The sequence below is a fragment of the Callionymus lyra genome, chromosome 15, assembly GCF_982586985.1.
Source record: "Callionymus lyra chromosome 15, fCalLyr1.hap1.1, whole genome shotgun sequence".
Taxonomy (NCBI): Eukaryota; Metazoa; Chordata; class Actinopteri; order Syngnathiformes; family Callionymidae; genus Callionymus; species Callionymus lyra.
Window position 1 is genome coordinate 5,057,527 of NC_141832.1, and position 12,500 is coordinate 5,070,026.

At 43.1% G+C, this 12,500-nt stretch overlaps 2 protein-coding genes across 3 annotated transcripts in view; both read right to left on the reverse strand.

Moving 5' to 3' along the window:
• Positions 1-3,683: 3,683 nt before the first annotated feature.
• rab40c (RAB40c, member RAS oncogene family) lies at positions 3,684-9,518 on the reverse strand. 2 transcript variants are annotated; one of them, XM_087808524.1, is made up of 7 exons: positions 9,303-9,518; positions 8,868-9,131; positions 7,503-7,563; positions 7,367-7,427; positions 5,366-5,443; positions 5,087-5,309; positions 3,684-4,520 (listed from the first exon to the last, which is right to left on the reverse strand). In XM_087808524.1, exons 2-7 carry the CDS (start codon positions 9,007-9,009, stop codon positions 4,249-4,251), a joined length of 837 nt encoding a protein of 278 aa, XP_087664650.1. In that variant the 5' UTR covers positions 9,010-9,131; positions 9,303-9,518; the 3' UTR covers positions 3,684-4,248. The 2 variants fall into 2 exon arrangements, with proteins under 2 accessions (XP_087664650.1, XP_087664651.1); XM_087808525.1 differs by having other exon boundaries at positions 8,868-9,183.
• A 2,312-nt stretch (positions 9,519-11,830) lies between these two features.
• Positions 11,831-12,500, reverse strand: part of pigq (phosphatidylinositol glycan anchor biosynthesis, class Q) — a 10,511-nt gene continuing 9,841 nt past the window's right edge. The window contains exon 14 of the mRNA XM_087809144.1: positions 11,831-12,171. Within this exon, the coding sequence (XP_087665270.1) occupies positions 12,019-12,171 (153 nt within the window). The 3' untranslated portion in view covers positions 11,831-12,018. The remainder of the gene's footprint in view (positions 12,172-12,500) is intronic.

Genomic DNA, 12,500 nt, shown 5'->3' on the forward strand with positions numbered 1-12,500 from the left:
AATTAGAACATTTATTTTTGAACGAGTGGGACTAGAGTATCAAACTCTATGTGTAAAAATAAATCATTCATTTTAAAAACATTAAATTCTAATTTAATCTTACGATGTACAAAATGATTAACATCAAACTATGAACTGTGGAGTAATTTATTTCACTTCCTATTCTGAGAAACCTTGAGTTTCGTTGTGATGCTTTCAGGTTCATGTCAAACTGGTTCAGGAAGTTATTTACAGACATGGATAAGTGAAATTTTCAGAAAATACTTTTTAGTTTGACAGACACACTGAAGTCATGTATGTTTGAAAAGGGAGTTCAGTCACGTGATTTGAAACTTTGAGAGACGAAATCTCTGCAACCCTGTGGCCTGTGTTCTTGATTTATGCACCAAAAGAAAGGGAAGTTCGTTGATAAAATAACCTCAAAGTAGCAGAAATGTCATCGAAGAAGTCGAGTTATGTGCAGGTTCCCATAAGTTATCGTTCGGGTATTTTCGGCTTGTAAAACCTTCCCGAAGCAAGGTAAGGAAGATGTCTTTGGTAACATTTTTGTAGAAGTTGAAAAGATATCCATCTGCCTTGTTAGATTCAAAATTATTACACACTATACGTATACGCCATACTTAAATGGACGCTAAAACATAATCAAAATATAAAGTATAAATTACTCGCTTCATCTAAGAGCTTAAACGTTTGAATACACATTCAAAATCAACATTTCACTCCAGACTGACACACTGTTTTCAAGGCAAGCTTGGAACAGACGTAGTCATGACAACGGTTATTTAAACGTGTTTGTCTGCCCTTTTCACACCTTGGGTCGTGGATCAAAAGAACGAAGCAGGGACACATCTGTGGGGGGCTAGGAAACAGGAACTTCCACCGAAGAACATTTGAATGGTAAACAAAGTAGGAAGAATAGAACCAATAGGGCGATAGGGGGAGGACCTCTCGGCCCGCAAATTTGCCTTAAATATAGCGATGTTATTATCGTTCAGGACCGTCTTTCCCGGAGCTATCGACCTGTAGAGCTGCCGGCAAAGAGCGCGTCCGATCGATCGTATAAACGACCCGTTACACTCTGCGTTTGACCTTTTCTCTCCATAAAGCAAATGACGCGACGTCGTGTTGGAGCGACGGAAACGGACTCTAGTTCCAACCGTTTTAGCCTCTTGGACATATTAAAATAGATATTGTTAGGAACAATTTGATATATAGTTTGTGTGGTTTGATGGGACATTACAGATCCTTCATCGCATACACGGGACGGGGCTTTGTCCGGGCTTCATGGGTGGTTAACGGTTGTTGAGCAGTTTAAGTACTGACTTATGACCTTCTATAAAGCTGTTTGTGCACAATGTATTTTATTGTAAAACATAAACGTTAATAGTTGACAAAGATCTGACTTTATTTTCATGTTCAGCAGGTTTTGAAGTATAAGTGAACAAAGTTTCATGTATTTCTACTTTAAAAATATTGGTTTATTGTCAATTTAGTACAGTGTATTGATGTCACTGTTAATCAAGCATGATATATTTTAATTGATGTAAAAAAACAACAACTTAATAGTTGACAAAGATCTGACTTGCAGTTGGTGTAGAAGATGCCATCCTTCACCTCCTGCATCGGACCTACTCCCACATGGATAAAGGAAGTGGCTCAGTGAGGATCCTGATCCTGGACTTTTCTAGTGCCTTCAACACTATCCAACCCACTCTGCTGCAGGACAAACTGACAAAGATGCATGTGGACCCTGGTCTGGTCACCTGGATCTCGGACTATCTCACTGATCCACCACAGTATGTCAGGCTGGAGGACATCACTTCTGACACTGTGGTGTGCAGTACAGGAGCACCTCAGGGGACAGTACTGGCCCCTCTCCTCTTCACCATCTACACTTCAGACTTCTGCTACAACTCTGAGCTGAGTCTCGTCCAGAAGTATGCTGACGACACTGACATTGTTGGATGCATCAGGGACAACAGCAAGGACGAGTACAGGAGTCTGATACATGACTTTGTGGACTGGAGTGAGAGGAACCGCTTGCAGCTGAACACCTCAAAGACCAAGGAGCTGGACTTTGGGAGGTCCAGGACAAAGCCACGTCCAGTGTCCATCAGAGGCGACGAGGTGGAGATAGTTGACAACTATAAGTACCTCAGTGTGTGGATGGACAGTAAACTGGTCCTGCAACACAGACCATGTATATAAGAAGGTTCAGAGTAGACTGTACTTTCTGAGGAGGCTTCGATCATTTAACATCTGCAAGAAGCTCCTCTGCATGTTCTACCAGTCTGTGGTGGCCAGTGTCCTGTTCTATGCTGTGGTGTGTTGGGTTGGAAATGTGTCCAAGAGGAGTGTCAACAGGCTGGACAGGTTGATCAGGAGGGCTGGTTCTGTGGTTGGAATGAAGCTGGACTCACTGGTGACAGTTGCTGAGAGGAGATCATTGAACAAACTACTGTCCATCATTGATGATGACAGTCATCCTCTGAACACTGTCATCAGTGAGCAGAGAAGCAGAATGAGTGCACGAATGCTCCTACCAGGTGCAACACTAATAGACTCAGGGACTCATTCATTCCTCGGGCTATTAAATTGTACAATTGTGAGTTCGGGGGCAGGAGTGGAGTGAGAGTATCTGGATGTTCTGTTCTATGTTAGTCTTAGTATCCTTTGTCTTTGTTGTTTTTCTTTGACCTATGTTCTTTATCTTTAGACTTAGATTGTATCACCTGTTCTTGCTCTTATTTTGATTTATTTTTTATGAAAAATTGCTGTATTTGCTGTGGATATTGGAAAAAAACGATTTCCCGAAGGAGACCTCCTGAGGGATCAATAAAGTTTTACCTTACCTTACCTTACCTTGACTTTATATGATAAAATAATAGCAGCAATAAAATTACTTAAAATTACTGATATTAAATTTTTTTAAACTAAAGGTTGTATTAGTAACTTGTTTAATTATTTCAACTGTTCCGAGAGAAGATAAGTCTTGTGATTTAGATATTCTGCTCTGCTCTATGATTTATATGTTGTAATATATTCATGTACATGGGAATTGTATGTTGTTATTATGATTTATTGACTTGATTTACTGGAAACATCATAGAAGTAAAGGTCTGGAGTCGGAAATAGTGAGAATTGTCGAAGAAACAGGAGAATTATGTGTTTGATAAATTATGCAAATCATCTAATTGATTATGCAAATCATACACACATTATGCAAATCATCGAAGATATGCTTAATGTAAACATGAATACCAAGTTTGAAGATCATATGTCCCACCAGTCCTCAGGTGTGCCTCACATTTCTTAAATTTCTTGTAATTCCTCCCATTGAAAACCATAGGTTCTACGTCATTTGGTGCTCCGCCCTCTAACCGCTTCGCTATTGGTTTAACCTCGAGGCCAATAGCGAAGCGGTTAGAGGGCTTCGCACCAATTCGTAGAACCTGAGATTATGATGATAACTCAGGGGGTTATGGTGCCATCCTTGTTTCCCTAGGTTGTTGATAACAGCGCCCCCGTGAGGACGCGCGGGGAAGATCAACGCTCATGTTTCGACTCTCGTCACCAGTACGATTTCTCGGGTCATGTGACCGACCACGTGACGCGTGAGTCTGAACATCTTCGATGATCGAAGCATTGATTTTATCGTTTGTAGTCGAGCTCGAGACTGAAGGTGTGAAACATTCAGGACTTTTATTTTGAAAAGATCAATAATTTAATCACATTCTTTCGCCAGCCGTCTCCCGCCAAAAAACATCAGAGACGGTGTTTTCCAAACACGATCCGTCGCAACGAAAAAGAAGATGGACTGAACGCACACACCAACAAGTTGTTACCATGGCAACAGGAAACCGATAAGCTTCCCTGCGGTTCCGGAGCCGTCCAGCAGAGGGAGCCAGCAGGAGCGATCTTTTCATGACGTGTCTGAAAGAGTGTTTTATGATGGTGAACACACACACACACGCACACACACGCACGCACGTGCACACACACACACACACGTTTGACGGCATTCATTCAGTCAAAACATTGTGTAAAACCGGCCCCTTAAAAAAACCCATTTGGACCCAGAACAGGATCCAGAACCAGGCCCGGGGTGTGTGCACGTCACTTGTGTTCTTGCAGGTTCTGTAGAGTGTCGCGGTCGAGTGTTCTGGTCGCAGTGAGGAGGGAAGTGACGGCGGTTCTGACCCGGTCCACAGAGGGGGGAGGGGGGTAGGGGGGTGTTAGTGTCCGAGGCTAAGAGATCTTGCAGTTGTTGCGGGTGCAGTTCTGGGGCGGGCTCTGCGGCGGCCGGCTGGACTTGGAGCGCTTCAGGCTGTTGCCCTTGACGCCGCCGGGCTGCGCCAGCGAGTACGAGCGTCCGTGCATCATCACGGCGTTCATGCCGTTGGCCATGGAGAAGGAGCGCAGGTGCGACTTGATGGCCACGGGCAGCGGCAGCTTGTCGATGAGGTGGACCTGCGTGCACGACACGATGGCCCGGCAGCACAAGTCCTGCAGGCTGAAGACTGGAGGAGCAGAGGTGTGAGCGCCACTCCGAGCTAACGTGCTAACGTGCTAACATGCTCACACAGAAGACGACGCAAGTATTGAATTAAAAATTTCAAAATGAATAGAAACATTTTTACACATATAGTTTGATTTTCTTATTCCAATCATTTTAAAAATGAATGTTTTAAACTTAATATTTTCTATTCGTAGTCTTTTAGATTCAATAAAAGATGTTGGTATAATAGAGTCACCAGACAGAAGCAACAGGAGCTACTGGATCCAACGGTCACATGATCGTCTGCTTGTTGCATGATTGGCTAAAGATTTTGGTTAAAATGAATGAATGGAAAAACATGGAGATAGATTATAGTATTTTTGAATTATTAGAACTAAAATGATACTCGTAAAAATAAATAAATACATTCCAAAAATATTCAAAACTTTTTTTTCAATATTTAAAAAAAAAGTTCATCCTTCTGAAATTATTTAATAAAATGTAATATCATATATAATATAATCTTCATTACAATGTACTTAAATATTGAGTTAATTATTGAACCTGATGAAAGAGAAGAAGCTTCACCTCGGTTGGGCTTCCAGAACTTCTCCATGCCGTGCCTCATCAGCACGATGCGCGACAGCTCCGTGAACGACTCGATGACGTTGAAGTTGCACAGAGGACTGACCTCGAAGAAGGTCATGGCGTTCTTCTCGGCGTACGCCCGCGCCTGCTCCGTGGGCACCTGCCGCTTGAAGGCCAGGTGCAGCCGGTTCCCGACCAGGATCCGAGGAACGCCGGGCGCGTGCTGCGAGACGGATCGGTCAGACGGGACTGGACACTTCCACGCCACGGTCGGCTCACCTCATCGATCTCCCTGATCCACCTGTCGATGCCGTCGAACGACCAGCGGTTGGTGATGTCGTAGACCAGCAGGATTCCCTGGAGAGACACCAGTGCCTTTGAGCAAGACGGAAGATCTCGACCCGACAGTCTTTTCTGTGATCTCAGTGTGATCGGAATAACATCCACGAGTGTGGTGCGTTCAAGAACGTAGGCTATGGTGCGTTCAAGAAAGTGGGCTATGGTGTGTTTAAGAACGTAGGCTATGGTGTGTTTAAGAAAGTAGGCTCTGGTGCGTTCAAGAACGTAGGCTATGGTGCGTTCAAGAACGTAGGCTATGGTGCGTTCAAGAAAGTATGCTATGGTGCGTTCAAGAACGTAGGCTATGGTGCGTTCAAGAACGTAGGCTATGGTGCGTTCAAGAAAGTAGGCTATGGTGTGTTTAAGAAAGTAGGCTATGGTGCGTTCAAGAACGTAGGCTATGGTGCGTTCAAGAAAGTAGGCTATGGTGCGTTCAAGAACGTAGGCTATGGTGCGTTCAAGAAAGTAGGCTATGGTGCGTTCAAGAACGTAGGCTATGGTGCGTTCAAGAAAGTAGGCTATGGTGCGTTCAAGAACGTAGGCTATGGTGCGTTCAAGAAAGTAGGCTATGGTGCGTTCAAGAAAGTAGGCTATGGTGTGTTCAAGAACATAGGCTATGGTGCGTTCAAGAACGTAGGCTATGGTGCGTTCAAGAAAGTAGGCTATGGTGCGTTCAAGAACGTAGGCTATGGTGCGTTCAAGAAAGTAGGCTATGGTGTGTTTAAGAACGTAGGCTATGGTGTGTTTAAGAATGTAGGCTATGGTGCGTTCAAGAACGTAGGCTATGGTGCGTTCAAGAAAGTAGGCTATGGTGTGTTTAAGAAAGTAGGCTATGGTGTGTTTAAGAAAGTAGGCTATGGTGCGTTCAAGAACGTAGGCTATGGTGTGTTTAAGAAAGTAGGCTATGGTGTGTTTAAGAAAGTAGGCTATGGTGCGTTCAAGAACGTAGGCTATGGTGCGTTCAAGAAAGTAGGCTATGGTGTGTTCAAGAACATAGGCTATGGTGCGTTCAAGAACGTAGGCTATGGTGCGTTCAAGAAAGTAGGCTATGGTGCGTTCAAGAACGTAGGCTATGGTGCGTTCAAGAAAGTAGGCTATGGTGTGTTTAAGAACGTAGGCTATGGTGTGTTTAAGAACGTAGGCTATGGTGCGTTCAAGAACGTAGGCTATGGTGCGTTCAAGAACGTAGGCTATGGTGCGTTCAAGAACTTAGGCTATGGTGCGTTCAAGAGCGTAGGCTATGGTGTGTTCAAGAACAAAGGTGATGGTGCGTTCAAGAACGTAGGTGATGGTGCGTTCAAATGGTGCATTCAAGAACATAGGCTATGATGTGTTCAAGAACGTAGGTGATGGTGCGTTAAAGAACGTAGGTGATGGTGCGTTCAAATGGTGCGTTAAAGAACGTAGGCTATGGTGCGTTCAAATGGTGCGTTCAAAAACGTAGGCTATGGTGCGTTCAAGAACTTAGGCTATGGTGCGTTCAAGAGCGTAGGCTATGGTGCGTTCAAGAACGTAGGCTATGGTACGTTCAAATGGTGCGTTCAAGAATGTAGGCTATGGTGTGTTCAAGAACGTAGGCTATGGTGCGTTCAAGAGCGTAGGCTATGGTGCGTTCAAGAACGTAGGCTATGGTACGTTCAAATGGTGCGTTCAAGAATGTAGGCTATGGTGTGTTCAAGAACGTAGGCTATGGTGTGTTCAAGAATGTAGGCTATGGTGTGTTCAAGAACGTAGGCTATGGTACGTTCAAATGGTGCGTTCAAGAATGTAGGCTATGGTGTGTTCAAGAACGTAGGCTATGGTACGTTCAAATGGTGCGTTCAAGAATGTAGGCTATGGTAAGTTCAAGAACGTAGGCTATGGTACGTTCAAGAACGTAGGCTATGGTGCGTTCAAATGGTGCGTTCAAGAACGTAGGTGATGGTGCGTTCAAGGCCTCACCTGAGCTCCCCTGGAGTACGAGCGGAAGATGGTGCAGAAGCGACCTTGACCTGACGTGTCCCTGACAGAAGAAAAAACAACATGGCCGCCTCGTCAACATTCGCTTAAACACGTCACATGACCAGAAGCTTCTCACCAGAGCTCCAGCTTCACTCGCCGACCGTCGAGAAGAATCGTCGTAGTTTTATAGTCGATACCTGGAGAGACAATAATCTTCATCTTCATCCTCATCATCTTCATCATTATCTTGTTCATCATCATCATCATCTTCTTCATCATCCTCATCCTCCTGATCTTCATCACATTCATCTTCATCCTCATCATCATCATCATCCTCATCTTCACCATCACATCATCTTCCTCATCCTCATCATCACATTCATCTACATCCTCATCATCTTCATCATCATCATCACATTCATCCTCATCTTCATCCTCAACTTTATCTTTATTATCTTCATCATCTTCATCATCCTCATCCTCCTGATCTTCATCATCATCATCATCACATTCACCTTGATCCTCATCCTCTTCATCATCATCATCACATTCACCTTGATCCTCATCCTCTTCATCATCATCATCATCCTCATCACATTCATCTTCATCCTCTTCATCTTCCTCATCACATTCATCCTCATCCTCATCATCTTCATCTTCATCACATTCATCCTCATCCTCGTCATCTTCATCATCCTCATCCTCCTGATCTTCATCATCATCATCATCACATTCACCTTGATCCTCATCCTCTTCATCATCATCATCACATTCACCTTGATCCTCATCCTCTTCATCATCATCATCATCCTCATCACATTCATCTTCATCCTCTTCATCTTCCTCATCACATTCATCCTCATCCTCATCATCTTCATCTTCATCACATTCATCCTCATCCTCGTCATCTTCATCATCATCGTCATCTTCATCACATTCATCTTCATCCTCTTCATCTTCCTCATCATCGTCATCATCTTCATCTTCATTCTTATCCTCATCATCTTCATCATCCTCATCTTCATCTTCATCATCTTTATCATCCTCATCACATTCATCTTCATCCTCGTCATCTTCATCATCATCGTCATCTTCATCACATTCATCTTCATCCTCTTCATCGTCATCATCTTCATCCTCATCATCTTCATCTTCATTCTTATCCTCATCATCTTCATCATCCTCATCTTCATCCTCATCTTCATCATCTTTATCATCCTTATCACATTCATCTTCATCCTCTTCATCTTCCTCATCACATTCATCCTTCATCCTCATCATCTTCATCCTCATCTTCATCTTCATTCTTATCCTCATCATCTTCATCTTCATCCTCATAATCCTCATCTTCATCATCATCATCATCTTCATCCTCATTTCCATCTTCATTCTTATCCTCATCATCTTCATCTTCATCCTCATCCTCATAATCCTCATCTTCATCATCTTCATCATCTTCATCATCTTCATCATCTTCATCATCTTCTAACCCAGGACTCACCACTACTGTAGGCGTACGGAGACTCTGCGGATCCGTCCTGAAGACTGTCCAGAATCTCTCCTTTCCCCACGTCACTGTCTCCCACCAGCAGGAACTTCAGGAGGTAGTCGTAGCTCTTCACCGGACTGCCCTGGCTGCCCATGACCCTTCACCTGAGACCCCTCACCTGAGACCCCTCACCTGTGAGTCCTCACCAACACCAGGGGGCGCTGCTGCTGCACACAGTCCATTCAGGGACCACCCAGGTCACGTGATCGTGCGCGTCTGTCGGCAGAATTACAGACGTCAGAGTAGAGACGAGCTGCACGGCGGAGGTCTGCACTCGTAGGGTCGGTTCGTGAGCATTAAGACAACAAACACATGACGAGATTTCAAACGCGTTCTGTGACGTCACGGCGCAGAAGTGACATCTGCCTGCGATGCTAACATGCTAACCTGATTAGCTCCACCTCAGGCCGCCCCTCGGCCTCCCTCCTGCGGGGAGAGTCCCGGGACCTCCCGGCGGCACATGCAGCGGACGGTGCAGCGGACGATACGGTCCAGAGGGTGGTTATGGAGTCGGTTGTCGGGTCGAGTCCGGTGAGTCAGCGCGACGGTTCTGGGTTCATGACCGACGGATCCAGCAGTGACAGATCGTTCCCGCCCTCCTGGTGCTCGTCCCCGCCTCCTCGCTGTGACGTCACCGCTGTTTTCCTCTCGCTCCTGCGCTGCCATTGGCCCGCCGCGCTGTCAATCACGCTGGAGCGTCAACAACGCGCAGATGGCGCAGAGAACAACAAAGATGATTCACTTGTGACAGAACAAAAGAGAATTCTCCTTTGTCGAGTCAACAACCTCAGATTCGGAGTAAAAAAAAAACGCTTTGACCAAGACCTGTGAGCGTCAATAATAAATCAGGTTAAAGACACATTTTATTTTTACATTTTAACAATACGAGTCAAGATAACAAATAATAAATCAAATAATAATTAACAATACAAACAATAACTATTAGTAAAAACATATATATATATACATATTATCGTATGTCAATTAAACTCTTTCTTTTTCTATCCTCTATCTATAATATTAACTATTTAAAAACAATACTATATTGTAGTGTTATGGCTTATGTTATTGTGTTCATTTTAAGATACGGCTTTTGAACACGTAATCATTTTTTAAAAACTACTATGTTTTCGTTTAGTAGCTGTGAAGTGACCTTGTCAGTCGTTAAATGCGTTTTTTATTTTATTTAAATGTATTATTATCTTTATATCATATTTTTCTGCCGTGACTTGTACTCCTCGGGTTGTCCTGTGAGCGGCGCTGTTTAACCCTTTGTAAGGTGTCGACTTTAAATGGAACAAACGAAGAAGAAAGATCTGAGTCACTGTAGTGTGTATTTGGCCAAAAACAAACGGCGTTTAACGAAATTACTCATAAATCATTCTTCCACGTTTCAACTTATTTACATCTTTTATTTTAACGACACTCGAGACAAAAGTTTAAACTTCATGCGTTTCCTGCAATATTTATATTTTACCACTAGATGGCACTGTTCACATATAATAATAAACATTTATTCATAGGTTGAAATTTATTATTATTTTTACAAAATAAAGCAGTATTTTATTGCATTTTGGTCAACAATTTTGTTTTATTTTATATTTATTTCGTTCAGTCTATATAAATAACGGTGCTCATTTTAATTAAAACAAAACAAAAATGTATATAAATCGTTTAATTAACTAAACAAATGAATAATCATCATAAAAAAAAGGTTTGTTTGATGAACTACGATGATGATGGAAATGTCTTTGATTTATCAGTGGATTCTCACTAGTTGTGGAACAGGCCAAACCAAGATGGCGGTCTGTCATGTCACTCATCCTCCATCTTTGTTCGTCCTCCATTCATTGTCCTGCTCCGACAGATCATGGCGGGAGACGAGTCGAGGTCGATCCAACTGTGTCAATAAAAACTCTTCTCTCTGTTTCAAGTTTCTTCTCCACTGATTGACATCAAACGTTGAATGTAATCTATGTTTGAACGTTGATGTAAAACAAGTGTTGAATCAACATCATGTCAATAAAGTTTATTTATCGATGACACTGATGCACACGAGTCTTTGATGGATCATCCTGAGCACAATTACCACTTGTACAGTGTTCTATTGCTGACCTTTGCACTTTCAATTCAATTCAATTTTATTTAAAGTGTCTTATCATAACAAAGTTATCTCAAGACACTATACAGTTGAAATAAGACTACAGTTGATTAAGGAAAAATAGATCCCAGCAATTCAACAAAGAGCAAGAAGCGAAACACTGTACAGTGAGCTATGGCGAGGAAAAACTTCCTTTCAGAAGGCAGAAACCTCGAGCGGAACCAGACTCATTGTTGACGGCCTGCCGCTTTGACCGGCTGGGAGGAAGGATGGGGGGGCAGACAGATGGATAAGGAGAGGAGTGAGGGAGGATATAGTGAGAAAAAAGAGGAGAGTGTAGTTTCCTGTTTATTTGCACTTTAGCGTTTATTGGCAATGTATCTCTCTGCACCTTTCTTTTTATTTGACTTTATCTTTTTGCACTTTTCTGTTTGTCACTTTGTTATCTTTGTACTTTTCTTATTATTTGGCACTTTATCTCTTTGCACTTATTTTGTTATTTGCACTTTTCTGTTTATAGTCACTTTATCTCCTTGCACTTTTCTTTTTTATTGGCACTTTTTTTTTATTTGACTTTGTTATCTCTGCACTTTTATTTATCTCTTTGCATTTTTATTTAATTTTATTTGCACTTTATCTCTTTGCACTTCCTGCTCAAGTGACTGAAGAAGGTTCTGAACATCTGCTGAAAACCTCAAAACTCTGTTGATTCAAAGTCTCTTCAAGTCAAACCTGGACCACGAGCTCGTACTGGACGTACGTCAGGGTCGTTGGTTCGACTCCTTCATGGAAAAATACACGTTTCATGTTTTTAACTCATTTTATTTCAAGAACGTTTAAGGAAAACAAATCATTTTAAATGTAACAAACTACAAGTTAATGAACTAATAATTATAAATGATGTAAAAACATTAACTATCAAAACAGTTAAACTCTGTGGTTAAAGAATCTAGTTGTTAGTGACTTTCATCAGAAGGTCAAGAGTTCACGTCTAGACCAGGATCACTCGGTCTTGGTGGTCTTGTTGCTCCAGGGGTAGACCAGCTGACCCACCACCAGCTTGTGGACCAGAGACGCCCACGAGTCTCTGGGGCAGCAGCTGTAGGAGGGCGTCTGGTAGGTCTGGACCACCTTGGCCACCGACAGGGGGTTGATCTGCAGACGGAGGAGGGCGTGAGGTGTGTGTGTGTGTGTGTGTGTGTGTGTGTGTGTGTGTGGGGGTGTCTGTATGTGTGTGTGTGTGTGTGTGTGTGTGTGTGTGTGTGTGTGTGTGTAGGTGTGTGTGTGTGTGTGTGTGTGGGGGGGGGGGGGGGAGGGGTGTCTGTATGTGTGTGTGTGTCTGTGTGTCTCTGTGTGTGTGTCTCTGTGTGTGTGGGTGTATGGGTGTGTGTGTGTCTGTATGTGTGTGTGTGTGTGTCTGTGTCTTTGTGTGTGTCTGTATGTGTGTATCTGTATGTGTGTGTGTCCGTGTGCGTGTCTGTGTG

Coding starts and splice junctions, on each gene's coding strand:
- rab40c (XM_087808524.1), bottom strand. CDS start 9,009: ATGGGCAGCCAGGGCAGTCCGGTGAAGAGCTACGACTACCTCCTGAAG. Junction 7,564..8,867: donor TCCGTACGCCTACAGTAGTG/GTGAGTCCTGGG, acceptor TTGTCTCTCCAG/GTATCGACTATAAAACTACG. Junction 4,521..5,086: donor GTTCTGGAAGCCCAACCGAG/GTGAAGCTTCTT, acceptor CTGCTCCTCCAG/TCTTCAGCCTGCAGGACTTG.